The 27,377-nt window shown below is 42.8% G+C and overlaps 1 protein-coding gene across 2 annotated transcripts in view; it reads right to left on the bottom strand.

Moving 5' to 3' along the window:
• PCSK6 (proprotein convertase subtilisin/kexin type 6) overlaps window positions 1–27,377 on the bottom strand; it is a 205,996-nt gene that overhangs the window by 32,375 nt on the left and 146,244 nt on the right. For both annotated transcript variants that reach the window (XR_011030241.1, XM_068275084.1), the window contains exons 9-13: window positions 15,350–15,450; window positions 14,343–14,446; window positions 9,597–9,714; window positions 4,130–4,318; window positions 337–473 (exon numbers count right to left, since the gene is read on the bottom strand). Coding sequence is in view for 1 of the 2 variants with exons in the window: in XM_068275084.1 (XP_068131185.1) it covers window positions 337–473; window positions 4,130–4,318; window positions 9,597–9,714; window positions 14,343–14,446; window positions 15,350–15,450 (649 nt within the window). In the remaining variant the exon portion in view is untranslated. The remainder of the gene's footprint in view (window positions 1–336; window positions 474–4,129; window positions 4,319–9,596; window positions 9,715–14,342; window positions 14,447–15,349; window positions 15,451–27,377) is intronic.

Here is a 27,377-nt window from a genome sequence, read left to right as displayed (position 1 = left end):
TTACGTTATGGGAACAGTTTATTTAATTTTACAGACTTAACGATTTTAAAACTATTAAAAATTACATTTTAAGACATTTCTGTGGTAAGGGTATAAAACTGTATTTATTAACCATGAAGTTTCTCACATGCAGTTCAGTCTGTTCTAATTCATGTAATGCATCTTTTCTCCTCATTCCGAGGCACACTGCATGAGACCACTACTGTATGGATACAATAAGGAATATCCTCAACAATCCAGGATTTTCTTTTCATGGCTTATATAAAAAGTTGGCAAATGGTTTGTGTTCCTAATGATTCCTTCGTGCCACAGTAAACATTCCACACACATCATTACCCTGAGACTCTGGATTGCGCAGCTGGGATGGGATGTCGTGTATTTCCAGCATCCATTCGCCTTCAGCCTTTTCTCCCCAGCAGTGGACAGTCATAAACTCCCAGCTCTTAAACCCTTCGTTGGAGTAGTCAAACGTCCTAGAAAAAGGCCAAGAAAATACTTGTAAAACAACAACCCAACAGTATAGTCACCTAGGATCCCTTATTACAGGGTAAATGAAACTGCTGATCATTTAAAGGTCCACTCAGTGACACAGGATAGGCCCTGAAGATCACCACCTATTTTGAATTGCCAAATCCTCATCTCATGTAAAAAACAAAAAACAAAACAAAACAAAATTGCTATGCATAGGAATTAGTGTTTCTGAATTTAACAATCAAGTTTTTTAGAGATCGTGTAAGTAACTTATGTACGGTAGGCTACAAAATACAATAGATCTTTCAATCCCCTTCAGCGGTGCAGCTAGGCCCAGGCAAACCAAGCGGCAGCTTTGGGCCTCCCACGTTGCCAGAGCTGCCCTGTCTGTGACTTGTATGGTCGCCACTGTCTTCCTACCACTCACACAGAGAGCTCAGATCAGCAGCAACATGAACAGAGGGGAGGGCGGTGGTGCAGTGACCATGCAGTACAATCCAGATAGAGAAGAGAGGTTGTTGCTCATTTCTTCCATTAGAAGTGTGCCACACGGTTACTGTGCGCTACTCTCCCATCCCATCTGCCATCGGCACAGAAACCTTAGTAGCACCCCTGCCCTTCTATATGGCTTCTTCAGTTATGAGAGGTTCTCCATAATTCATGCCAATATAGGTAAACCAGCCATTGTGAGGTCTACGTGATAAGGAGGCAGATCTTATTGTCCATGTTCATGACAAAGGGTGGATATTCTGAAACTGTTAGGATTAACCACTTCAGCACCACAGGGTTTTTTGCTTAAAAACCAGAGCAATTTTCACATTTCAGCGCTCCTCCCATTCATTCACCAATAACTTTATTGCTACTGATCAGATGTAAATGATCTATATCTTGTTTTTTTTGCCACAAATTATGCTTTGTGAGGGTGATATTTGCTTTTAGTAATTATGTTATTATCTGTGCATTTTAAAGGGAAAAATGAGAAAAAACAAAGAAAAAATACACTATTTCTCCATTTCCATCCACTATAGTTTTCAAATAAACAATGTTACCATAGGTAAAACACACACATTCTATTTGCTAATTTGTCCTGGTTATCTCAACATTTAAATAATGTTCCTAGTACAATGTATGGCGAAAATATATTAGTTTCTGGTTTGTGTTTTTTGTTTTCTCATTGTACTCTATCAATAATTAAAAGCCCTTTTCTTCATGATTAACAGTAATACACTCTCATGGCATACATATTTTAAAAGCTAAGTCCCTAGGGTAACTATGTATTCTCTTTTCAATGCTGTCACTTTTGTTGTTTTTACAAGTATTTATTTGGGGGTATAGAGTACATGAAAATAACAGTTTTATTGCTTTTCATTCAGTTTTCCGGTAAAAAAAAATCACATGACTTATCCCTCAGTTGTCAAACACCACAAAATCTATTCTCTCACTTGTCACGGTTAAAATGATACCCTATATACATAATCAGATAGCTTATTGGGCATACAGCACACTGTTTACCACAAGTACGCCTATCTACTCCCCTGAGCCCCAGGTAAAGTTCTGTGGGGAGTAGATAAGCGTAGCAAGGGTTTCAAAGTGGTTAATATGTGGCAGTGGCACTATAGGTATTTGATGGGTGGGGTTTAACCCCAATGGTTTTAGTTTGACAAAGATGTTGTACTGTGAAACAGCTGAAGATACATACTCCAAGCCATTGACAGACTTAAAAAGAACTATAGGGAAAATAACTACATTAAAAAAAAAATATATTTTTTACAATATTAATTCATAAAATTAATCAGTGTTTGCCCATTGCGCTTAGCTGCAAAAAGGGTACCGAATGGTTACTTTTCTTTAAAAAAAAAACAGTGTAATAGTAATAGTTTTCAGTACAGACTAGTTTCAATTTAGCTTCCCCTCACTGCGGCAGCAATTAACTGCACAGACCACAAACAATTGTTTCTGGGCTTACACATCTGTGAATTAAGTGTCTGACTAGAATTTCTGTAATTTGTAAATTTGTCTGAGCGGTGTGGATTAGCTGTGACTCTGAATGCAAATACAAGTGGTCCACGACTTACGAATCCCCAACTTACCAACAACCCGCCGATACAAATGGCATGAATTCTGTGTTTCCATGGAAACAAGTGAAAAAAAAATTCAAATTGGACTCGTAGTTTTTGAGAAAACTGATTTTAAAAAAATTCTAAGAAAAAAATGGCTTTTAAACTTGCATAAACAGGTACAGAGGGCAGAGGTGACACAGAGGGGGACACTGGAGGCACAGGGGGGACACAGAGGAGGTACAGGGGACAGAGATGGCACATCGTTCCAACATAAGAACAGATTCAGGTTAAGAACGAACCTACAGTCCCTATCTTGTTTTTTAACCAGGGACTACCAGTACACAAAATAAACTATTGCAAATTGTATGTGCCATCAATCCTAACACTATGTGAAGTTAAACTGACCTATCCTACCTATAAGTAGTCAAATACACAGTAAATTGTGTGGTGCACCAATGACCTACACAAGTTAAATTTACCTCCTCACTATTGACGACTTTCTACCACCTTTAATTTTTAAAGAGGAACTGTAATGAGCATACTTAATAAAATTGCTTATTGTTTACAATAATCATTTATAGAATATTTACAGATTTAGTAAGTGTTTGCCCATTGTAAAATCTTTCCTCTCCCCGATTTACATTCTGAAATTTCTTCACAGGTGTCAGCATCTTTAGTCCTGCCGGGTGATCTGTACAGAATGTTCGTCACAGAGTTCTATGCACAGAGGGGGATATATATTGCTTGGCACATGGAAAAAATATGTTATTTCCCACAATGCAACGATGTTCACAGACAGCAAACTGCCAGGACCTTGGTCATCACATCACACTGTGGGAGGGGTTTCACCACAATATCAGTCATACAGACCCCACCCCCTGATTTATTTGAGAAAAGGTAAAGATTTCTTGTTGGAAAGGGGATATCCGCTACTGATTGGGATGAAGTTCAATTCTTGGTTACAGTTCCTTTTTAAAAAAGACCTTAAAATGTAACTCTTAAGCCCCATCCACACCATACAATTTTTTGTCCGATTCAATTCGATTCATTGATTCGATTCCATTCAATCCGACATGTCCGATCGGGATTCGATTTGATTCAATCCGACATGTCCGATCGGGATTTGATTTGATTCAATCTGACATGTCCGATCGGGATTCGATTTGATTAAATTTGCCATTGTTTGGCAAATTGTTTGGCAATGTCAAATTGAATCGGATCGAATCCCGATCGGACATGACAGATTGAATCAAATCGAATCAATGAATTAAATTAAATCGAACCGGACAAAAAAATTGTATGGTGTAGATGGGGCTTAAATTATCCAGCTATCAATTAGCTAGCAACAAACTTCCATCTCCTCCAGTCTGCATACCTACTTTATTCAGTGTCCCCCCACTTCTAAGATTGTAAACCTAAAAAGGCAGGGCTCTCTTTTCCTGTCACATTTCAGTGAGGATCTGTCTTGTTTTGTAACCTGGATCCTTTATTTATTTTACGCCACTGCATGAGACGTTGCCATTTTATAAATAGTAATAACAAAGTTCAGCTTTAAATAAAGTGTCCAAAGGATCTTGCTTTGCCTTTTAGCATCTCACCGTCTTGCCAACAGCTGGGATTTTGTTCCTGATGGAGAAATGAGGTTTATTTGTAGGTCTCCTCTTCGTGGATGTGATATGGTAACTCTAACAACAACATGCTCCAGGTAGGCCACGTGCTGCGCACTGTTATCTGCACAGGCGTTGGTCTGAGTTGTAGTGCGAATCAGCTGGTCAGCCCTGATAAACCTGCAGAAAAGTAGGCATATGAGAACACCACACTAGTAAATAAGAGATATCAAAGCAGGTTCAGTTTGGAAACATTTCAAGAAAATCACTCAGCGTAGTTGGTGTGTGTGTGCCATAAAACACACCCTATCAAATGTCTATTATATGCATTAGGATGGAAGAGAAAGAAAGACCAAGAGAGTGAGAGAGAGTGTGAAAGAGAATGTAGGAGCATGAGTGAGAGTGAGTGAGTAAGTGTAAGTATGTGTGTGTAAATTGTAATAATTTGTGCTCAAAGGGCAATGCACTTTGATAATTTTATATCCCCTGGAGATCTTTAAAGTGCCTTCAAAACTCACTGTTTCCATCAAGCATACGCTCTATCTTTAGGCCAGTTCCCCTTTTGACCTCTGGCTAGGTTGTACTCCTACTAGATAACCTAAAGCACACCATCTCTTGGTATGAATATTGTATACTACACTATTGCATTGTTCCCCCCCATTATTTTAGATTGTAAGCTCACAGGGGTAGGGCTCTATCATCCTTTTGTGTCTTGGAATTTGTTACACATTTATTCATATTAATTTTATCACTGTAATTACCAACTCTGTATTTTGTACCAACTCTTTATTTTGTATATTGGTGTATACCATTGTCCGTATTATGTTGTACCCAGGTTTGTTTCTTACTTTGTACATCACCACGGAATATGTTTGCGCTTTATAAATCAATAATAATAAATAAAGCTTTTTTTTTTGAAAGTTTCAAACTGATATTTTATGTTCAACGACATATTCCGCATAAAGAGACTAGTGCAGAATATGTTGTCAGGACACAGTGTTCATAAACACAATAAACAATATTACAGTTGGCTTTAAATCTGGTTTCAGCGTATTGATGCTTTATAAACCACATTAGGCAGCAGGGAAGTGATGACTGGGGATCCACGCTGGGAGCTCTGCAGAGCTGCAATATATGGTCCTGGAATAATATTATGTTAACCCATCAGAGTTAGCGCTGTGTTTGAACAGATTCCAGTATGTACACATCACTCTGCACGTTATGAACACTGCCATTAGCACGCATTCAGCTGGGACCTGAAAATTAACCAGATTAAATGTAAATATTTCAGTGAACCCCGGGCATTTCACAACATGTCCTCATCTGCCACACCATTCCCGAGAACAGCTCTTGCTTCAGGATCGAAGCTTCACAAACGGAGCTTTCAGCCAAGGAGAACAAGAGCTGGGAAATCTATCCTCCTCTCCACAGCCACAGGAGAGCTGAAACAAAGTGGCTGTAAATGTTATTGTGACCTGCGCTGACACACACACTCACTATGCCAGCATATAGTAGGTCACCTTACCTGTACCTAAATGGCAAACAAGATCCAAGAGGAACATGCTCAGTTTCCAGATATCAGGCGTTAGGAGTGGTAAGGCAACACTAGGATGCTGCATGTAATTCCTACCAATGTCAACATGGGAGTTCTCGCTCTGTTTTTTTTAGGCACTCCGAAGCAACGTCCGTCAAGCAGGTGTACATTTGATAAAGGCGCCCATTGGAAAGGGCGCAGGAAATAGCCAGTAGTAGAATGTAACAATATTCTCCTACTTCAATTATATAGTAAAATATCCAGGGGGAAAACTAGAATTTTCAAGGTGGGGTGAAATACCCGCGTAAGGTCTCGCTCAGCCACGCACAATATAATATATACATGGTAGGACATTAGAGTATGGCTATGATAGGATTAGATTGTGAGCTCCACTGAGGACAGTCAGTGACATGACTATGTACTCTGTAAAGTACTGCGAAAGATATCAGTCCAATATAAATACATAATATTAGTCAGAGGCAATGTTGAACTTTTTTTTTGGGGGGGGGGGGCGGTTAAATCAGGAGAGGGGGAGAAAGAGATGGAAGGTAAAGAGAGTAAGAGACAGGAACTTCCTTCTTTACTAGCACACAGCAGGGACACAAGGGCTGTGCTCATACCTGGCTCTGTACTCTGTACTGCTGCAACATCCAAAGTCAATTGTAGCCTGGAGAGAAAGGGGAAGGGGCAGCACATAGCGCAGGCAGCAGCGCAGGGTTGTGAGTCGCAGGATGCCTGCACACAATGTGCCCGTCCCCAGACACTGCACCAGCCCCTGTATGAGGGGGGATCTTGGGCACCAGTAAGCCCCACCCCTCCTCCTTAAACCTGCCTATTATATGGGTATTTACTGATATTTTACTGTGACCCAACCTCTCCCAACTCTTACACCCCCCCCCCCATGGTGCCTATTTTCAATTTAACACTCGCTCCCCCCTCCCTCTTCTATGTGGGCAACTAACTTTAGACCTTCCCCCCCCATTCCCCGGGGCACCTAACCCGCCGTGTCCCATCACAGCTCACTTACTCTGCCTGGCAGGGCCGGTGCTACCATAGAGGAAAAGGGGGCCCCCAAGGTGTCTCCTCCCATCTTAATTGTTGCTCCCTGGGGCCTCTGCAGCCTTTGGCAGATTAGCATCTCATCTGTGCTGTTGGACAGGTGAGACACTACACTGTCAAAGACTCTGCAAGGCCCCGGGGAGCACATTTAGGTTTGGATGTGATTGGGAGGGAGGGTCCGCAGCCGGCTCAGGGGCCAAGGAGGGAAACCTGGCTGCAACAAAGTGACCATAAAAGTGACCATAATGCCGCTTTTTGGTCGAGGGGTGTCTGTTGGCGGGCCCCCGGGCTAATTTTGCCCTGGGGCCCCATTGTTACTAGAACCAGCCCTGCTGCCTGTGTCTATGATGGCAGAACCCTGTGAGCCGGTCAGGAGCTGATTTAATTGACTCCTGGCCATGTCTATCAATGTAAGCAACTCCCATAGGCTTACGTTGATAGACACTGTCAGGAGCCAATGAAAGTGGCCCCTGACCGGCTCACAGGAGCTCTGCCATCATAGACGGCAGAGTGGATGTCCTGAGGACCCCGGCGTGCGGCGGTGACAGCGGGCATATGCAGCGATTCGTCGGGATTCCGTCGTTATTGTATCTGCGGTCTCTGGTGCTTAAGGGGGCAGAGACCGCTGGTTCCTAATTTGTTCAGGTGTACTATCTGTATTTTAACAGCTTTTGCGGTAATATTCTGTGAGCGTCCCAGGTCAGAAGGATTCATTTGATATATGTTAAAGGGGAACTGAAGTAAGAGGTCTACGGAGGCTGCCATATTTATTTCCTTTTAATCAATACCAGTTGCCTGGCAGCCCTGCTGGTCTATTTCTCTGCAGTAGTATCTGAATAACACCAGAAACAAGCATGCAGCTAGTCTTGTCAGATCTGACTTTAAAGTCTGAAACACCTGATCTGCTTGTTCAGGGGCTATGGCTAATAGTATTAGAGGCAGAGGATCAGCAGGGCTGCCAGGCAACTGGTATTGCTTAAAAGGAAATAAACATGGCAGCCTCCATATACCTCTCTCTTCAGTTCCCCTTTAATGAGCTGTACAATAAGCGGAGTAACAAGGTCAGTAAAATTAAAATGTTTTTATCCTTAGTAAAACCTAAATGCAAACTAAAAGTTTCTATTTTTTGTTTATTTTACCAGATACTGGGCACAGGTACAGCTGGCCCTAGAGAAAAGAGAGAGATTGCTCTATACATAACGCTGTCTAATACAGGAGGACTTTATCAAACGATGCCAGTACCCAGAGTCCCGTTTCTGGCGAGAGTTTGTCCTTTATTGTCCTTCAGTGATGACATTTTTGTTCAGCAACATAGAACACAGTGATATTTACCTCAGGTGTCAGGCCATCCCCCTAGGCAGTGCAGGTGACATCTCCACATTTTGCCTACATACACACACACACACACACACACACACACACACACACACACACACACACACACACACACACACACACACACACACACACACACACACACACACACACACACACACACACACACACACACACACACACACACACACACACACACACGTCTCTCTCTACCACAGTCCAGAACTCCCATGCTCTCCACCTTATGAAGAAAAGTAATAACTAAACCAAAAGCCTCAGCATTTTCACATGGAAGGCAAGGGACATGCACACACAGTACTTATTCATTTTCAGAAAGCCTGCATTTCAGTATACACTCAGGGCCGGATTTGTACTCTTTGCTGCCCAAGGCCACTGTCACCAGCCGCCCCCCTTCAATATAGGTAGCGAGTTGAACCCTCCCCCTTCCCTCCAGTATAGTTAGCCTGATGACCCTTTTCCCTTTAGCATAAGCAGCCAGATGAATCCCTTAATCCCTCCCCGTCCCCTTTCAGTATAGCTAGCCTGCTCGCCTTCACACCGCAGCAGCCATCAGTGTCACTCATTTCTCCACTCGTCTCCAGTGCAGAAGTTTCCTATACTTTCCATCTCCAATGCAGCCCAAGTCTATAGCTGCCAGCCACAATGCAAGCGTGCACAGAGAGCAAGATGGCTGCTGCACAGGCGGCCAGCAGCAGAGTACCACGGTCTTGCCTGATCTCCCTGCATTGCAGCATTTGCAAGCTTGAAAACGCTGAACCAGTTTATACTGCTGCTTTGGTGCCCTTACTCCGGTGGTGCCCTAGGCCATGGCCTAAATCCGGCCCTATATACACTTCAAGGACCTGGTCACAAATCATAACTTTGCTAAAGTAGTGCATTAAACCCACTGCCATTATCATCTGCTATAGGAAAATATAATATAATATCTACATTTATGGTGTTCATTTTCATTAGCCATCTCCAAGCCTAAAGCTATAGCATTTGGAATTGGTTAGCACTAGAGCTGGTCAATGATGTGCTAATAATTTAGGTTTGCATACAAATTTCATGCAATTTGTAAGGAGCAAAATCGATCAAAGCAGCAAATTTGGACGCCTTCTTGAAAATTTGGGCGCCACCATAGACTGCAATGTTAGTTGCGACTATAGCGTCACCGAGTGGGCAATTTGGGTGCCAAATATGACTGAAGTGGTTGGCCCCAAAGTAATGGTGGAGATATCGGTGGAAGGTAAACAGAAGTGGATATCAAGTAATCCCCTACAGAAATGGTCACTAAAAGTCTACTACTTCTTGTTGGCATCCAAGTTTAATGCAAGCAATATGCAGCTTGGAATTGGGCAATCCAAATGAGCAGGAAGTGCATTTGAGTGGTCCAATTCCAGGCTGCATACAATTTACATTAAAGCTGCATGCAAGCCAGAATTGCAACTCACTGACCATCTCTGTTGCCATATCACAGCCAAACGCAACATTTTTAGTTAAAATCGGGACGTCAAAATCAGGGCTTACCTTGGCCGGCGGTCTGATGCTCCTACACAGACATGTTGGGCTGGAACGGTCTTCCATTTCTTGGCTTCAACAACCATAGCTTCGGCATCCACCAATCCAAAGCCATAAAGATGGCTGACTGAAAAGAATAAAAGTCTGACAAATCTGGCCTTTCCCATCATACATTGCAGTCCTTACTCTCCTAAAAGTCTGGCACACAACAGTAAATGATGAAACAACGTAAAGGGTGTGATTTTTTTACAATGATATTGGGGTAGTCCTGGGGGTAGTACTGGCCTGGCTCCTGTACCCTGGTGAATTGCAACCATTTTTGCATTATTAAATTTGTATTAAAGCGGACCTGAACTCAGAACTTCCTCTCTGCTCTAAAAGATACACAAGAGCATAATAAACTTTAAAGAAAAATATTTCTTTGTTACAGCTGATACAAATCCTGCAATAATTTTGCAGTGAGTACATTTCCTGCTTTTATGGAAGCAGGCATATTGTTAACATCCTGTGTTTACAAAGTAGTTGCTTTGCCGTCGCATGGGAGATTCCTGAGCGGACACAGCTGAGAGATCAAATTACACTTGTGATTTGTTACAGATGAGGGGGAATTAGAAAGGCTAAACTCTCTAAATACATACAGGGTGCATTTCTCTATGTTTTCCTTCTGTCCTGTGCAAGAGTTCAGGTCCACTTTAACTGACTTTCAAGGCTTGCTAAAATTTTGTTCCCATATTAAAGCAAACTTAAATTGAGAGTAGAATTAAAAATAAGTTAGTGGTGGAAGCGCTTATAACTTTATAATCGAACGTGAGCTTCCTAACCTACCGTGCTCTTCCCGTTCGCGGTTCCTTAGGTTTTGATCACAACTGCTAGCGCCTGCAGCCGTAAACGAGCACATTTGCAGTGAGCATGTGTGAGTTTGCGAACTGTAGTAAAAATAATCACTGGTGACCTCGCATATATGCAGCTGTGGGCTCTTCTGGGACAAATTTGTTGCAGTTGGATTATATAAGCAAGTTAAACATAGAATGGAAGGAACACCGGAAGCAGAGAAGGGCAATTCCTTACATAAGAGAGCACCCACCATTACTTCACTACTAATCTTTACTTACAGTTCTGGTACACTTTAACGTCAGATGAAGCATGGTAGAACTGAGCAGCAGTCTGAACTGTCCATTATTATTATTATTATTAAGTATTTATGTAGCGCCGACATATTACGCAGCGCTGTACAGTGTATATATATCTTGTCACTAACTGTCCCTCAAAGGAGCTCACAATCTAATCCCTAAAATTGCCATATGTCTATATTATGTAGTGTAAGTACTGTAGTCTAGGGCCAATTTTAGGAGGAGCCAATTAACTTATCCGTATGTTTTTGGAATGTGGGAGGAAACCGGAGTGCCCGGGGGAAACCCACGCAGACACGGAGAGAACATATAAACTCTTTGCAGATAGTGCCCTGGCTGGGATTCGAACCAGGGACCCAGCGCTGCAAGGCGAGAGAGCTAACCACTACGCCACTGTGCTGCCCATACTCCTCCCTCTTTTCATAATCATCCACATAAGGTTGTCTGGTAGGCCTGAAAGATAAATCGAATTTAAACCGAAATCGTGATCACCAAGATCAAAATTTCAGAATCGTCAAAGCAGCAATTATCGCGATCACGTAATTTCCACATGAGGATGTTTGAAGAAGTGGCTTCAAACTTCCCCAAAGTCCCAGCGCGTGCGGCCCGCAGCATCAGCAGCGTTGGACATACCTTCCGCACGAGTCCAACGCTGTCCGTCCACTATCCCCGGCTCTTGTGCTTGGCAAAACTCCATGTTCTTGTATGTCACATGACATACAGGAAGTATTCCGTGCATTAGAGCCTGCAGGAGGTTGGATAGACGGGCATCGCTGGATTTGTGCTTGAAGCTATGTCCAGAACTGATGCAGAACTTGGAGGACAGAGGAGACAGAGTGGGCACAGAGAGAGCGGGCACAGAGAGGGCACAAAGAGAGACACAGAGGGGGCACAGAGAGAGTGGGAACAGAGACACAAAGTGGGCAAGAAAGAGACACAGAGGAGTCATAAAGAGGCAAAGGGGGCACAAAGAGAGACAGGGGGCCAGAGGAGGAACAAACAGGCACAGAGGGGGAACAAAGCTTGATTTGAAGGAAATCGTGAATTGAATCGAAATCGCAATTTCAGACAGAAATCGCTCAATTCAATTTTTTCCTAAAATCGTTCAGGCCTATTGTCTGGTGTCCCCTTCTCAGCTCCTCACGGACTATTAAGGGCTCTGCCTTTGACATGGGAGGCCAGGGTTTGAATCCTGGCTAGGGTCAGTACCTATTCAGTAAGGAGGTCAAGGCAAGACTCCCTAACACTGCAGGGTGGCCTCTTGAGCGCATCCCAGTGGCTGCAGCTCTTGAGTGCTTTGAGTCCGACAGGAGACGGACCTAGCCCGTTTTTAAACAAGCTAAGGTCACTGGTAGGGTGTATAAGTTTACATTATCCCAATACCATTCCCCATTGTGTTAAAAGAACACTGAGGAATGCATTTTTCTAACAGGCAGGGCATTGTTAGTACAAAGTTGCAGTGCTGGCCAGTTTTAAGTGCTTAGGGATTTCAAACAGAGCACAATAGCTCACAGTGTGAACCAGCCATTAGACTGCATTACCATTGGGGTGCAGCGTCCGTTTCTGAATGGGACAACACCTGTTCTGATGCAAATCCGCGGCCAAACTGCTATAGCCGTACCATGAATGGCTATGGGGATTGCAGCATGCAGCCGCGATTCATGTGGAATGGAAACGGGCCCTTAGCAATGTGAGGAAGTGGGCTGGATCAGGGGATCTGGTTTGTGCTGGGGAAGGAACTCCCACTCTTCTGGCAAGAAGCTGGATACAGCCAGCCAGAAGCCAGACAAGCAATTTCAATGTAATAATAGCTGGAATAGCGACATTCAACACACAAACGTTTGTGCATTGTTAATTAATGCAGATTTACTATCATATGTATTAAAACAACGAGAGGCTATAACATGTCTTCTCCCAGTGTAAGCAACTAACTAAAATAGGCCATACACGGTTCGATTTTCCACATCGATTCCCAGCAGATTTATCAAATCTTCCAGAAATCTATAGCAGGCCTCGAAACTTCAACCTTTATCAGTTGGATGGAATTGGGGACATGGGAGCAGCAGCGGCAGATCGATGGCAAATAGCACTGCACTATATCAAACAGTGCAACATTATCAAACAGTGCAACATTGTGGTTCAGCAGATTCAGCATGAGATCTATTAAAACTATGTGCAGTGTGTGGAGTAATGTATCCCCTTCTGATCAGATCCAGATCAGCGAGGGATCGGTCTGTATGCCATATTGTGTTACCGTCTATGCATTGTATGGCCACCTTTAGAGACATGGCCGGTTCAAGCCACAATGGGGCCCTACGGTAAATTTAACCTGGAGGTCCACTTGCCCCCTCCCTCAACATATTAATACCCCTGAGCAAGCTGCTGTGATCCCCATACCTCCTCCTTCAACTTTACTGTGTCCCCCACAGCCCCTGCACGGTCTTTGTCAGGATACCGACTCAACTATCCCGGCCTGCTGTTCCACCCATGATCTCTGTCTTCATCTCAGCTGCCTGTGATTGTGCAATGACTGGTCATGGAGAAGAGGCAGCCAGCAGGGATGAAGAAAGGAAGTATGAATGGAGCTGCATGCCGGGATAAGCAAGTAGGTATCCTGACAAAGACAGTGCAGGGATACCTCTGTCAGGATACCAACTCGCCTATCCCGTCAAAGACAGTGCAGGCACCATGGGGTTCTGACAAATCAGCACCGGAGGCACAAGTCAGAGGGAGACCTGGGGATCCTGCAGTACACAGGGGCCCCTGGGACGATTGTCCCCTTTGCCTCTATGGTAGCACCGGCCCTGTTCAGAGATGAAGCAAAATTGTTGAAAACCCTACAGCTTGTAACTTTGAAACAAGTTTTCAATGGCAGCTCTCATACTGCCTCCATGAAATATTCCAATTGGCAGCATATCATTAGATTTTTGGCAGCTGGTAACTCCTTATCACTGTATTTTTCCTTCAGTTCATTAGAACATTACTTATAATGTCCTTATAAAGCAAGTGCTTCTAGGGGATTCAATTTATAGAAAATTGGCAAGACTAAAGTTTGGTTTGGCTTACTTAGCCGATAAGCAGGGCTTAATTCACTTTCACACACGGTAAAAGGGGAAGAAAAAAAAAACTTTATTGCTACACCTTATTTATTCAGGACATACTTGTTCTATTGCCTTTCTTTCCGGTTACACACATTTTCTGCATATTTCCTACTAAAAATGACAGCTGCACTTAAGAGATCACTAACAGAATGAAAGCAATATGCTGAATGTGATCCATCATAATGGTTCCAGTACAGCTTAGTTCCTGCAGATTCAGGCAGTCTCCAGAATCTGCTGTCTTCTAGGATTTATGTAACTGAAGCCGAATGTGCTCTGTTTGACTCGTTCACTGGCCACACATTGAGCTTCTTGGAAATACTATTGTTTTATCAGCTGAATCTTCTGTAACACGGGTTCACAGTTGCGAATTATGCTAAATATTCTCAATGAAAAAATATGGATAGTGTTTCATTCAGTCAGGTCAAAGCAGTTCAATGAAATACACACTCAAAGTATGCGAGGAAGAGAGCCAAATGATCCCAGAATGCAATGCAACGTAAGGCCAATCATCTGACTTCTCTGACCTTTGCGCCCGGCTCCATTTGTTCTCCAGTCGAGGGCCCGGAGGTGGACAGATCGTGACGTCTTCACCAGAAGATGTTGGACGTCCCTCCAGTTCAGCATCGGGCTGCACGAGAAATGTCCCAGAATGAGAGCTACTAATTACTAGAACTAAGCACTTCCCGAAAAAATAGAGGATTGCATAACAGAATATTTATATTAAAACCATGAGAGCCAAATTCTTCATCGTTTCATAACCTCACAGACTACAGAATATGTTGCCACAGCTGACAGAACATTTTCAGCACAAGTCTAAGCAATTCTCCAGCTGACCCATGGGTCACGATGGGTCAGAGGAAAATTACAATTTTCCAAACAAGACTAAATTTATAGCAAAACTTGTATGCAGAAGGCAATAAGAAAGAAAGAATAGGCATGACAGTAAGTCAATACTAGATCAAGAGTAGTGGCATTGCAGCTATTGAACATTAAACACATTTTCCTGCTCTGTCATAACATAGGGACAAAGTGTGTTACCAGTTGTCTAAGCTTCTGTAATAAGAAAATGAAGTCATGGATATTAATGCAACATACTTGATTTACAGTATCCCCCATAAGATGTGTAATGTAGCAAGAGATATTTTGTTATGTAACAGCTGATATATGATTCTAGAGTTTGACAGGTTTCTAGGGTCAGGCCTGTAATTTGTATGCATATACCTTTGTTGAAAGTCAACATTACAAATGCCCACAAGAAATTATATTACAACAGGAGCTGATGAAATGGAATTTTACAAGAAAATTGTGCCATTCTTTCTGCATGAAATAAATGTTTGTGTTCTTTTCCCATTTCATGCTGCTGTTTTGACAAGTGTGGAATACTGGTTTACCCTCATGATCTTGCACAAGAAAATTTCAGTATAATTATGGATTGAAGCTCAGTCCAAAGCCACAAAACATGCATCTCATTCTATGTGATGACAGTGCAGGTGCATGATCCCAAAGGTATCTCTAGAATGCGCCAACTTACTTTGCCTCCAGTGCCAGAGCAACAACACCAGCAACCATGGGAGCCGAGACTGACGTCCCAGTATGATCATCCGTACACCTCTGTCTGAGATCTGTGGTAACCTACCAATTAGAGGTTATTCCAATTAAATGGTTATACCGTTATAAAACACTTCTCAATAAATATGGAGTAAGGCTGGGTTCACACATAAGAAGGTGTCCTGTCAGTTTTTTACAGTTGGCCTCAGTTGTGTACGAGTTCTCCTTGACTTGGTTCACACCTAAAGCTGTACTTTTCCAGTCCAGACCTGTTCTGTCAGTTTTAGATCAGTTTTCTATGGCTTGACTCACAACTATAAAGTGTACATTTCTGAAGCAGGAAAAAAGGGCGCAGCAGCCCTTACGGAAAAAACCAGTGCAGCCATAGGCACCTATGATAAAAGCTGCATTTAGCGGCATAGGGTTGGAAATTGAACGCGCACTATGCAATGCTGCAATGTAGTAATCCGCAAGCCTGACCACAACAAATGGCCCCTCTTGCCGGTAATCGGGCACCTAAATTTACCTACATAGCCGCATGGTAGGCACTACCAGGGGGTTTTTAGTGTTAGGCACCACCACTGTAGGGTTCTGTGTGAGAGTAGGGTTAGGTTTAACCATTTATGCTGCATGGACGTGAGCTTCATAATGTGCTAGTCACGTCCCTGCAGTTTAGGGGGGTTTGCAGGCAATCATGCGGGTAGATGCCCGCAATCGCGCTGTTGCCAGGAGCAGGGGGGATTGGTTGCAAAGGGACAAAAGTCCCCTGTCCCAATCCGTACATGTCCGCCAAGAATAAACACGGTTTTTGTTCAAAAACAGTGTTTATTCTTAAATAGAGGTGCCGTGCATCCTTCCATCACCGATTTCTCCCACCTGATCGTTAGATTTATGAATCCTGCGTCACTTCCCTAGTTACAATGTAGCAATGCATTGTTTCCTATGTAGAGTAATTGTATGCTACACAGGGATTTGCTCAGCGGGGACATCTTGTGGCCAAATAGTAAAATTACATCTACTGACTTAGGAAATTAAAAAAAATAATAATAATATGTATGTCAAAAGGGTAATATTATTAGAAATGTATGGGCTAAAAAATAGCAATGGATGTAAAACTGATAAAATGTACCTTTATTTCCAAATAAAATATTGTCACCATACATTATACTAGGGATATAATTTTAACGTTGCAATAACCGGGAAAAATGGGAAAATAAAATGTGTGGATTTTAATTACGGCCGAAAACTGAGAAATAATGATTTTTTCCATTTTTTCTCAATTATTCCCATTACAATGCATTTAGAATAAAATAATTCTTAACATAATGTACCACCCACTCGTAACATAAGCTACAACCGGGAAAGGCGCTGCAGCGACGAGCTTCCCTTTACTCAGATAAGTAGGAAGCCTGAAGTGAGTTTCCTTTCTTCCGGTTGGCTCTAAAGAGGAACTGTAGTGAAAATAATGAATACAATTGCTTATTTTTTTTACAATATTCATTTATAGATTATTTAGGCAGTTTTCACCCATTGTAAAATCTTTCCTCTTCCTGACTTACATTTTGAAATGTATCACTGGTGGTGACATCTTTAGTCCTGCCAGGTGATCTGTACAGAATGTTTGTTGCTGAGAGTTCTATGCACAGAGGGAGATAATGCTTGCTTGGCAGTTGGAAAAAGCCATTATTTCCCACAATGCAACGAGGTTCACAGACAGCAAACTGTCAGGACCGTGGTCATGACATCACACTGTGGGAGGGGTTTTTACACAATATCAGCCATACAGATGTCCCTGATGATCTCGTGGGAAAGGGGTTATCCGCTACTGATTGGCATTAAGTTCAATCCTTGGTTAAAGTTCCTCTTTAAAAGATTGCTGCCACTTTACAATGAAAAACTCCCCAATTTGTGAGAAAATGGCAATCTCTTCAGTTCAGCCCTGTTCATTGAAAGGATTCATGGCAAACCTTATTTTGGTTCAGTTTGTTTACAATGCTTGCAATCATACTACAGACTTTCAACCAAAGACTGTGATACGGAGGTGGCTAAGTTTGCTGCCAGCCAATGGATTAGTCAAAGTGTTGAAAATGCTCTTGATCTGTGCAGGTATTTTCTTATGTAGCAAAATAGATTACTAAAGGTAGTTCACCCCACTGAAAGTAGAGCATGGTGTAGGCTTCAATAAATAAAATGGGGTTTGTATCAAACACTTGCTTGACATTTTTGGCACCACTTTGATGGGCATAGGGCCCATTCAATTGGGCCCTTGCAATTTCAAGTGACCAATGCATTGGCTGGTCACCTTAGGGCATACATGTCAAACTCCGGCCCGTGGGCCAAATCTGGCCCTCAGAGCCATTAAATTTGGGCCTCAAGTGGTTTCCCCACTTTGCATAGCGTTTGGCCCACTCCAGACCCCCAGGGAAGCCATATTGAAGGTGAAGTCCTAGAACACCAGGAAAGCCATATAGGGGAAGTAGGGGAAAGCACTAAACATTAGGGAACTGTATAGGGGAGGGTGGGGCCTCTAGACACCTGGGAACTGTATAGGGGAGGGTGGGGGGTCTCTAGACACCAGGGGACTGTATAGAGGTTAGATGGGGCCATTAGACACCTGGGAACTTTATTAGGGTTGGCCCACAATTAGGTCCCAGTGTGCAGTTTCAGTCCACTTTGTATTTGAGTTTGACACCCCTGCCTTAGGGTCATTTTATAGTGATCAAATTTTGCTAATTTGCCCTCTGACCAAGAAATTACCAATCTATTATTGTCATGGGAAGCTTATTGTAGTTGTGAGAGTCTGAGACAGAACAACAAGAGAACCTTCCAAAAGGAGGATGTAAAAGAAATATTTTTTTTTTTTTGCGCAACCAATAAAAGTTGTCCTGTGTTCCCCGTTTATAAAAGTAGCATAAAAACATATGTGGCTTCAACATCCAATGTAAAGTATATGAACTGTGAACAATCACATCATCACCAAACTGGGTGGGATATAAATATTCATAACCTATTTTATTACTGCTTGTACTTATCTGCATGCAACACACCATAACATGGAAATATGTATCAAACTTTGTGCAACTTTATATTTAGCGAATTGTACAATTATAGCTGCTTTCCAATAAGACAGCAGAATTATACATTAAAGAGGCACCCTATGCAGAAGAATGTAGCAAAGTATTCAGGATACCCGCTTTTATGTCAATTATCTTAGTTCTCGCATTAGAAACACTAATATATATATATATATATATATATATATATATATATATATATATATATATATATATATATATATATATATATATATATATATATATATATAATGCTATGTAGTCCTGCCCAGGGCAGTTTCAAGGCTAAATTGCACCCAGGATGAGGCTGTAAGAATTGCGCGCCCCCCCCCCCCCCTCCCCTGTGGACACACAGCCGCAGGTCACATGTTGATCTGCCTACTTACTAGTGACCAGCCACTCATCCAGGAGGAAGCAGGGACCAGGAGAACACACAAGCAAAGAGAGCCTGAAAAGCCGACTCCTCCATGGGCGCCGCGCACTGACAGCCTGCAGTACTATTACAGGACATCAGGTGTTATCACAAGGTGGTGACAGGATGATGACTTGACGTCAGGCGCAGGTAGCCCAGGAGGAGTCAAGAAAGGTGATCACGCTGGTAATCTTCTTTCTTCTTCCATTTGGCTGCACCGCGCGTCACCAGCTCCCTAGTGGTTATATCCTTCTGCCTGCGCCCCCCTTCTACTTGCCGGTGTGCGCCCAGGGCGGTCGCCCTGCCCACACTGCCCAAGAAACGGCCCTGGTCCTGCCCTTCCAGTGAGACTGCAGCCTATGGTGTTTAGCTATGTGGAATTCTCCTCCCAAAGCATTCTGGGAGACCAGGTCTTTTTGCTACTAGCTTTGCAACACTGCGTATACAAACATTCTTCAGAGCTGCACCTGACAGCACTACTAAAGATGTTGCCACCCGTCAAATTTCAGATTTTAAATCAGGGCGAGGATAGGGCAATGGGCAAATACTGATTAAATCATTTGTAACATAATATTGTAAAAAAAAAAAAAAAAAAAAAAAAAAAAGCAATTGTATTCATTACGTTATTGTCAGTACAGTTCCACTTTCATTCAGTTGATATACAACACCTACATACTCAAATGCTGCTCTATATAAAATAAACATTAACAGTTTCAGCTTTCGACTACATATCCCATGATGCTTAGCTAACATCAGCAGTCGGGAAAAAAGCATCCTGGATAATTTAGCTCAGCAATACTCCTAATAACCCATCTGTGATTAATACCCGCTAATGGCTGCACCTGTCTCCGCGTAGCAATGCGTTCTGGGCTCCGCACCATCGCACTACATGCATCTTTTATAAATATGGCATCTCCCAGCCATTCTCTGACTCTGAAAGCTTCCAGTCCATGAAATGTGAACTTCAGAGAGATGCATATAGCCCATTTCAAAGGGGGTATACAAAATGCCGCTCTTGTTTCATTAAAGATTTATAAGGTTGTTCAGGTTATTTTGGAGCTCACGCTGAGGTTTTCCTCCCGGGGTGAAGCTGTGCCTTATAAAATAAACTAGATCATGTTGCATATTAAGTATGCAATTACAGACCAAGTTTGACTGTAAAAATCCTTCAACTATTTGCTACTTTGCCTTGCTGCAAAAACTATTAAACTCCTCAATCGAGAGAGAGGGAGAAAAGGCATTAAATGGCTGAGTGCCTTGCACTTCTTGATGCCTCCAGTATATATATGGAGCACAGTTAAAGGTTGGGCATTTCGATCATTTATCAAGTCATAAATACATAGCGAGCAGAAGTAAGGTCTGAACCTGAAATATCAGGTACATTAATTATCGCAAGCTCTCCGCATCCTTCCAGCCAATTAGTGAGGCAGAGCGCCTCGAGAAGCTGTCTCTTAGTATTTAAATGCAAATATCTGGAACAGCCATGAAAATTGCTGTGGAATGAATGAGTGGGTAATTGGATGTTAGTCCGGCATTGGGCGCGGCGGAGGATAGACGGCAAATCTTTTTCAGATCGTTAATTGAGTGGTTCAAAAATAAATACAAGGGAAATTCTCTCTCTCGTCTTTGTGCTGCCACCACCTGTTACAGCCATGCAAGCCAGGGCCCCAGCGCTGACAGAAGCTGAAAGGCCAGTTCCAAAGGCTCCGCCACAAATGGGCAGTCTGCCCTAGCACTGGCCTGATATTAATTGTTGTGAAGATGGACAGATAGGCGTTCCCAAGTGGCAGAGTGTTCAGCTTCATTTCTGCAGCATGAGTGATTTGAGATAACAAAGCCCAGCACAGTATCCAGGACTAAACGCAGGGAACAGATTATGTACAAAAAATTCATTTTAACACAATGGCATCTATTCACTAAGCATTACCGCATTCGGTAATGCAGAAAACAGCTGATTTTACTGATCACCTTGCCAAATGCCAATTCATTAAGCATGTCACCACACTGAAAAGTAAAATTACAGACTAGTGAGGTAAATTACCAATTTGTGCGGTAAACACCTCAAGAAATATCAAGAGATTGCAATTCACAAGATTAAAGCATTCGGTAAGTCAAGTGAAAGTGTTCGGTATTTAGCTCCAACTCTGACCAGCCAGTAAGTCACATTCTCCAAGCGGTAACATTGACAGATGGAGCAGACAGTCAATAGGGAGAGCCAGGCAGACAAAAGGGTGAGCCCAGCAGCCCTGCTTCTCATCCCATTTGATCCAATACTTTGAAGGGTGGGATTTCAGGACAGCAGGGAAGAAGAAATTTTAAAAAGCTTTTTCTGTTTCTCTTTAGATGTGCATATCTGTTTACTGGTATACAGAAGAGCTCCCTCTAGTGGCTGCAGCACATCTAACGGGATGCCAGGGATGCACTCGACAGAAAACCATCAACTCAGGAACTCCACTTATGGGAAGACTCACAGCGTCCTGCCTGACTTGCTCCATAGCTAGTGAGACTGATCAAGCAGGGCTTAGTGAATTCAAGCATGCTTTCTCAGTAAATTAACAAACTTCTACCGCATGCGGAAAATCTTATAATGAATGGGATCACAAGCGCCGCCCCCGGGGGAATCACGTGTAACGGAGAGCTGCGCTGAAACACGGCTCCTGCGCTGCATAATGGAAACGAGCCATTAGTGAATTGAGGCCAATATTTTCAGTTCATATGCAATTCCAGTACCAGGGTCACCAAAAACTTTCCTAGAGGTCCCGTGAAAGGCACACAGGACTGGGGATAGTTACTTCAGCTACACAAATTTTACTGATGATGGCCTTGTGGTCCGTATTGTGCTGATAAGTAGTTCTCTGGCTTATAGGATTAGGGCTTTAAAAATATAGGCCTGATTCACAAAGCGGTGCTAACAGTTAGCACACTGGTGAAAAGCCCTTTATCACGCCTAAACTCAGTTTAGGCATGATAAGTTTAGGCATGATAAGTTTAGGCGTGATAAGTTTAGGTGTGATAAGTTTAGGTGTGATAAGTTTAGGCGTGATAAGTTTAGGCGTGATAAGTTTAGGCATGATAAGTTTAAGCACCAACTGGGTTAGCACCGCAGTGCACAGCTGATCAAAAGTTTTGTGCTAGCAAAGTCGGGTGCACTTCGCATAGAATTTAATGGCGCTGGTTTGCGTGCGGGACTTTGCGCACGATCTAAACTTATCTAAACTTATCATGCCTAAACTGGCTTTTCACCAGTGTGGTGCAATGGTTATCACGCCTAAAGTCTCTAACTGGGTTAGCACCGCTTTGTGAATCGAGCCCTATATGTTGAAGTGAGTCTGTAGCCGCAGGAAGTTTAGGCTACATTTTACTCAGCCTTGCCACCTTAGCAGTGTGCCTCATTTTCAATAATGAGACTCTTGTGAGTCCCGAGGTGGGACCATAGCTCCGTTATTAGGCCAATCACTGCACTCTTTGAGCAGCAGCGAGTGCAGTGATTGGCCCAATAGCAGAACCATGGTCCCGCCCACAAGATCATCGGCTCAAATATAAACATAAGTTTCCATACTTCTCCAACATAAGCTGAAGCTGCGCTAAGGACACAGCATGGCATGGAGCTGGGGGACATTGGGGGACATGGGAGCAACGTAGCAAAGAGGAGGATGTACTGGCAGAAGGACACTGGGACAGCGAGAGACACAGGGACACATGAAGGACAATGGAAGACACAGGGGATACATGGGGGACAGTGGAAGACACTACAGAGGACATGGATAAATAAGCGCCACAATGGCTTACTTTCGCGGTAGGGCTTATATTTCGAGCAAGCTCGAAATTTCAGCTAGAGCTTACTTTCAGGGATGTCTTATTTTTGGGGAAACGCGATAACAGCTCATCAATGGCAGCATTAGTCCAGCAGAACATGCCACACAATAAGTCCAGTGAGGACAAAACAACACAGCAAAACCAAACAGCTAGATTAGTCAAAGCCAGCCTGAGGAGAAAAACACACCTACTTAATACTGAGATAATCTCATACTTTTACCTGAAACATATGATAGTTATGTGCCAAATATTCAAAGTTTCACTGAGTTGAAAAAAAAGTTGCACACAGAGTTAAAACTTGGTACTCAGCAACCTGTGTTACCTCAGAAGTAACATGTATGAATGCTACAGATCTCACTGTAGAAACTATTAATTGGAACAATGGTATCGTGTGTAGCGATGAGGCCTCTCGCGCTGAAACGTAGCTCACACAAGGGATCAGGTTAATACCAGGCAGTGCTGGATAGAAATGTTCAATAAAATTTTACAGTCTTTTAGGGCAGCATTTTTTAGATCACTTCCAGATGCTAATTTCATTCCTTACCCATATCCACACAGGCAGTACTTCAGCTGATAAGAAGTGAGTAAAACTGAATAAATAAATATGTTGAACCTTCCTGTACAACTATATGAAATCAAATGAGATTGTATATTTCCATTAAGACTAGAGAACTGTCCACTGCTAAACCTAAGTTATGAAGAAGAAAAAGAATTGTCATGTATACTGAACTGAGTTCAGCAGTCTAACATTCATACATTCAGAGTCATAAGGCAGTACAATAAAGGAATTCAAACTGGAAGTCTAATCTATTAACATTTTTAATGGTGTTTATCAGGCATTGAGTTCTGGTTCTCTGCAAAAGGAAATATTTTACTATTTTTGGCAATAGGGATTTTCATTCACATCAAGATGACCAGAATTTAAAGAACAATTCAGAATGAATGTAACTGCTAGAAAAAGCATGTTAGAAAGGAGTTTCATCCCAATAAGTAGCAGATTCCCACAATAAATATTTTCCTTTTTTTCAAATAGATCATCAGGGACATTTGTACAGCTGATATTGTGGTTAAACCCCTCCCCCATGGCCCTGACAGTTTTCAAGGGGAACTGAAGTAAGAGGTATACTGAGGCTGCCACATTTATTTCCTTTTAATCAATACCAGTTGGTATTTCTCTGCAGTAGTATCTGAATAACACCAGAAACAAGCATGCAGCTAATCTTGTCAGATCTGACTTTAAAGTCAGAAACACCTGATCTGCTGCATGCTTGTTCAGGGGCTATGGCTAATAGTATTAGAGGCAGAGGATCAGCAGGGCTGCCAGGCAACTGGTATTGCTTAAAAGGAAATAAACATGGCAGCTTCCATATACCTCTCTCTTCAGTTGTCCTTTAAGTCTGTGAACCTCATTGCATTGTGGGAAATAAATTCTGTTGAAAATCACCTATTGCTAATTTATATCAGTGCATTTAAAACCCATACGTTTATACCATCCACTAATTTTCAGGCCAAGATATTTTGCTATGAGACCACAATGCATTTACAGAGTTCTCAACAGCACCACCGACCATAACAAGAATTTACAATGAAATTGTATGTACGATTCATCCAACACCAATCCACTACTAGCTATATAAACATACATTTGAAAAGTCTATATGACTCAGAGTGACTAGGGTTGAAATTGGCAAGAAAAAGAAGCAGAACCCATCTGCACCCAAGTCAAAACTCAATGAGCCAAAAAGTATTACAGAAAATGATATAAAAATAATTAATTTATTAATATGCATTAAAACATGTATATAAAGCATACAGGTGAAGGTCTGAGTATCTGGGCAGCTGAGGGAGAAAAGGAGTGTTATAACATATTATCAGTATAACTTCTTTGCACATGCTCTCAGCATGTGAGTCGCCAATAGTTCAACAAGCATAATCCATAGAGGCTATAGAGGAGGAAAAAGAGTCCTTAATGACCGTACAAAAGTGCAGCTGTCTTATAGTTCCTGTCCATAAGCAGGCAACTACTAGTACACGAGGATGCTACATAAACATGTAAGGATGCAGAAGATGATACTTGACTGGGTTAAAGTTCCTGTCTTCAAGCAGGCAACTATAGGTGCATAGAGTACATGTAGAAAAAAAATCAAAAGTGCAGCTTGATGTAATGCTGGCTTTCAGAGTTCCCATTCACAGGCTGACCATAATAGGCATGTAAGTATCCAGAGGCAACCACATGTCACATACAAGATGTAGAGATAGGACCAGATGATACAGTGTCAGCACTCCAAGTTCCTGTCCACAAGCAGGCAACCGTTATGCAGTAGGAAGTTCAAGCCTAGTAGCATCAGATGACAAAAAAGATGTATGTGTACACACAGTCCTGAATATAATTGACACTGTCAGTAGAAGACTGACTTTTAGTTCCTGTCCAAAAGCAGGCAACTATATCTAAATGAAGATGGATGGTTGTAGCAGAGTAATAGCATGACAATATCCGCTTGATGTACCACAGCATAAGTCATGTGAAACTTCCCTTGCATCATAGAGAAGTAGTAGCATCCATAGGATCAATATAGTCAACAGGGCTCAATATGAGTGGAAAAGATACAGTCCCAATGTGAGGCAAAGGCAGGGCCAGGGGTGCAGCTAAGGTTTTTGTGGCCCCAAGCGGACTGTAGCAAGAGACCCTATCCTGCGGCGCGCGAAGCGCGCCGCGGCGAAAAATGGGTGTGGCTATCCCGCATAAGTGGGCGTGGCCATGACATGTGGGTGGAGCAGGAGGGCGGATTGGGGCGGGGCTGTTTGCGGGGAAAAAATGGATGTTGGGGTGATTGAGGCGCGCGTAGCGCGCCGAAAGATTGGCGCGGCCATGACATTGTATGGGCGAAGCTTAACCGTAGCACAGCAAATATAGCCAACTATGACCATTAAATAATAAATGCAGCAACAGTTACCCCAGACACCAGAAAATAAAAACGCAATTTGGGCCACATTTCAGCAGAAATCAAACGCAATTAGGGCACATTTTCAGCAGAAATCAAACGCAATTAGGGCACATTTTCAGCCGAAATCAAACGCAATTAGGGCACATTTTCAGCAGAAATCAAACGCAATTAGGGCAGAGTTCAGCAGAAATCAAACGCAATTAGAGCCACATTTTCAGCAGATATCAAACGCAATTAGGGCACAGTTCAGCAGAAATCAATCGCAATTAGGGCACAGTTCAGCAGAAATCAATCGCAACTAGGGCCACATTTTCAGCAGATATCAAACGCATTTAGGGCACAGTTCAGCAGAAATCAATCGCAATTAGGGCCACATTTTCAGCAGATATCAAACGCAATTAGGGCACAGTTCAGCAGAAATCAATCGCAATTAGGGCCACATTTTCAGCAGATATCAAATGCAATTAGGGCACAGTTCAGCAGAAATCAATCGCAATTAGGGCCACATTTTCAGCAGATATCAAACGCAATTAGGGCACAGTTCAGCAGAAATCAATCGCAATTAGGGCCACATTTTCAGCAGATATCAAACGCATTTAGGGCACAGTTCAGCAGAAATCAATCGCAATTAGGGCCACATTTTCAGCAGATATCAAACGCATTTAGGGCACAGTTCAGCAGAAATCAATCGCAATTAGGGCCACATTTTCAGCAGATATCAAACGCATTTAGGGCACAGTTCAGCAGAAATCAATCGCAATTAGGGCCACATTTTCAGCAGATATCAAACGCAATTAGGGCACAGTTCAGCAGAAATCAATCGCAATTAGGGCCACATTTTCAGCAGATATCAAATGCAATTAGGGCACAGTTCAGCAGAAATCAATCGCAATTAGGGCTGCGGCTGCAAAAAGAAAAGAATTTACTCACCTGGCAGGCTGGCACTGGCAGAAGTCTTCTCTCCCTGGTCTCCTCTCCCGGCCGGCTCCTCAGGCGCGCAGTTCCCACGGAGCTCCCTCCCTGGCTTCCTCCTCCAATCTCCCGCGCTGATTCATGCAGGGCTACGGGTCGGGAAGATGGCCACCCGAAGCCCTGTACTGGAGACATAGTCTCCAGAGCAGGGCTTCGGCGGCGGCCATCTTCCTGTAGCCCTGCTCTGCTCTGCCAGTGCCAGCCCGGTGTAATGTCAGCGGCGGGGCTGCGGGGAAAAAGTGACGTCACGCCGACGTCACGGAGCCGCCGAGGCCCCTAAGATTGTGAGGCCCCAAGCGACCGCTTGGTTCGCTTTATGCCTCGCGGCGCCCCTGGGCAGGGCCTCAGTATACATAGGGTAGTATGCTTACGTTTCCTCTCTTAGGTATGAATGTCCTCCATAGGTTGTTGTAGAAAAGGATAAATGGTGGATGGTTATTGAAGGTAGCAAAACATCCTCTCAGCTGCCCAGACCTTGACCTTTTTGTTTTTCCCACAAAAAGGACATCTTTCCCGGAACTAAGTATTTTTCTCCCTTCTTTTATTTTTTATACTGGCTATTACTGTCTTAATAATTGTGATTTTAATAATTGTCTGTATATATTAATTATTTATATTGCGTGAATAAACGACTTTCTCCAAGTCATTCACTGTCCGCTACCCTGCTTATCAGCACACACAGAACTGATCCCGGGTCTCTGAAGATACGCTACTGTTTGTTGTTGTTGGCTAGACAGAATATTGTGTGTTTAACCGTTTTATTCGCAGGATTAGTCAGTCAGTTAGGTGGCT

The sequence above is a fragment of the Hyperolius riggenbachi genome, chromosome 3 (assembly GCF_040937935.1).
Source record: "Hyperolius riggenbachi isolate aHypRig1 chromosome 3, aHypRig1.pri, whole genome shotgun sequence".
Lineage (NCBI taxonomy): Eukaryota > Metazoa > Chordata > Amphibia > Anura > Hyperoliidae > Hyperolius > Hyperolius riggenbachi.
The sequence above is the reverse complement of the archived record's forward strand: the minus strand, read 5'-3'. Positions and strand labels throughout refer to the sequence as shown.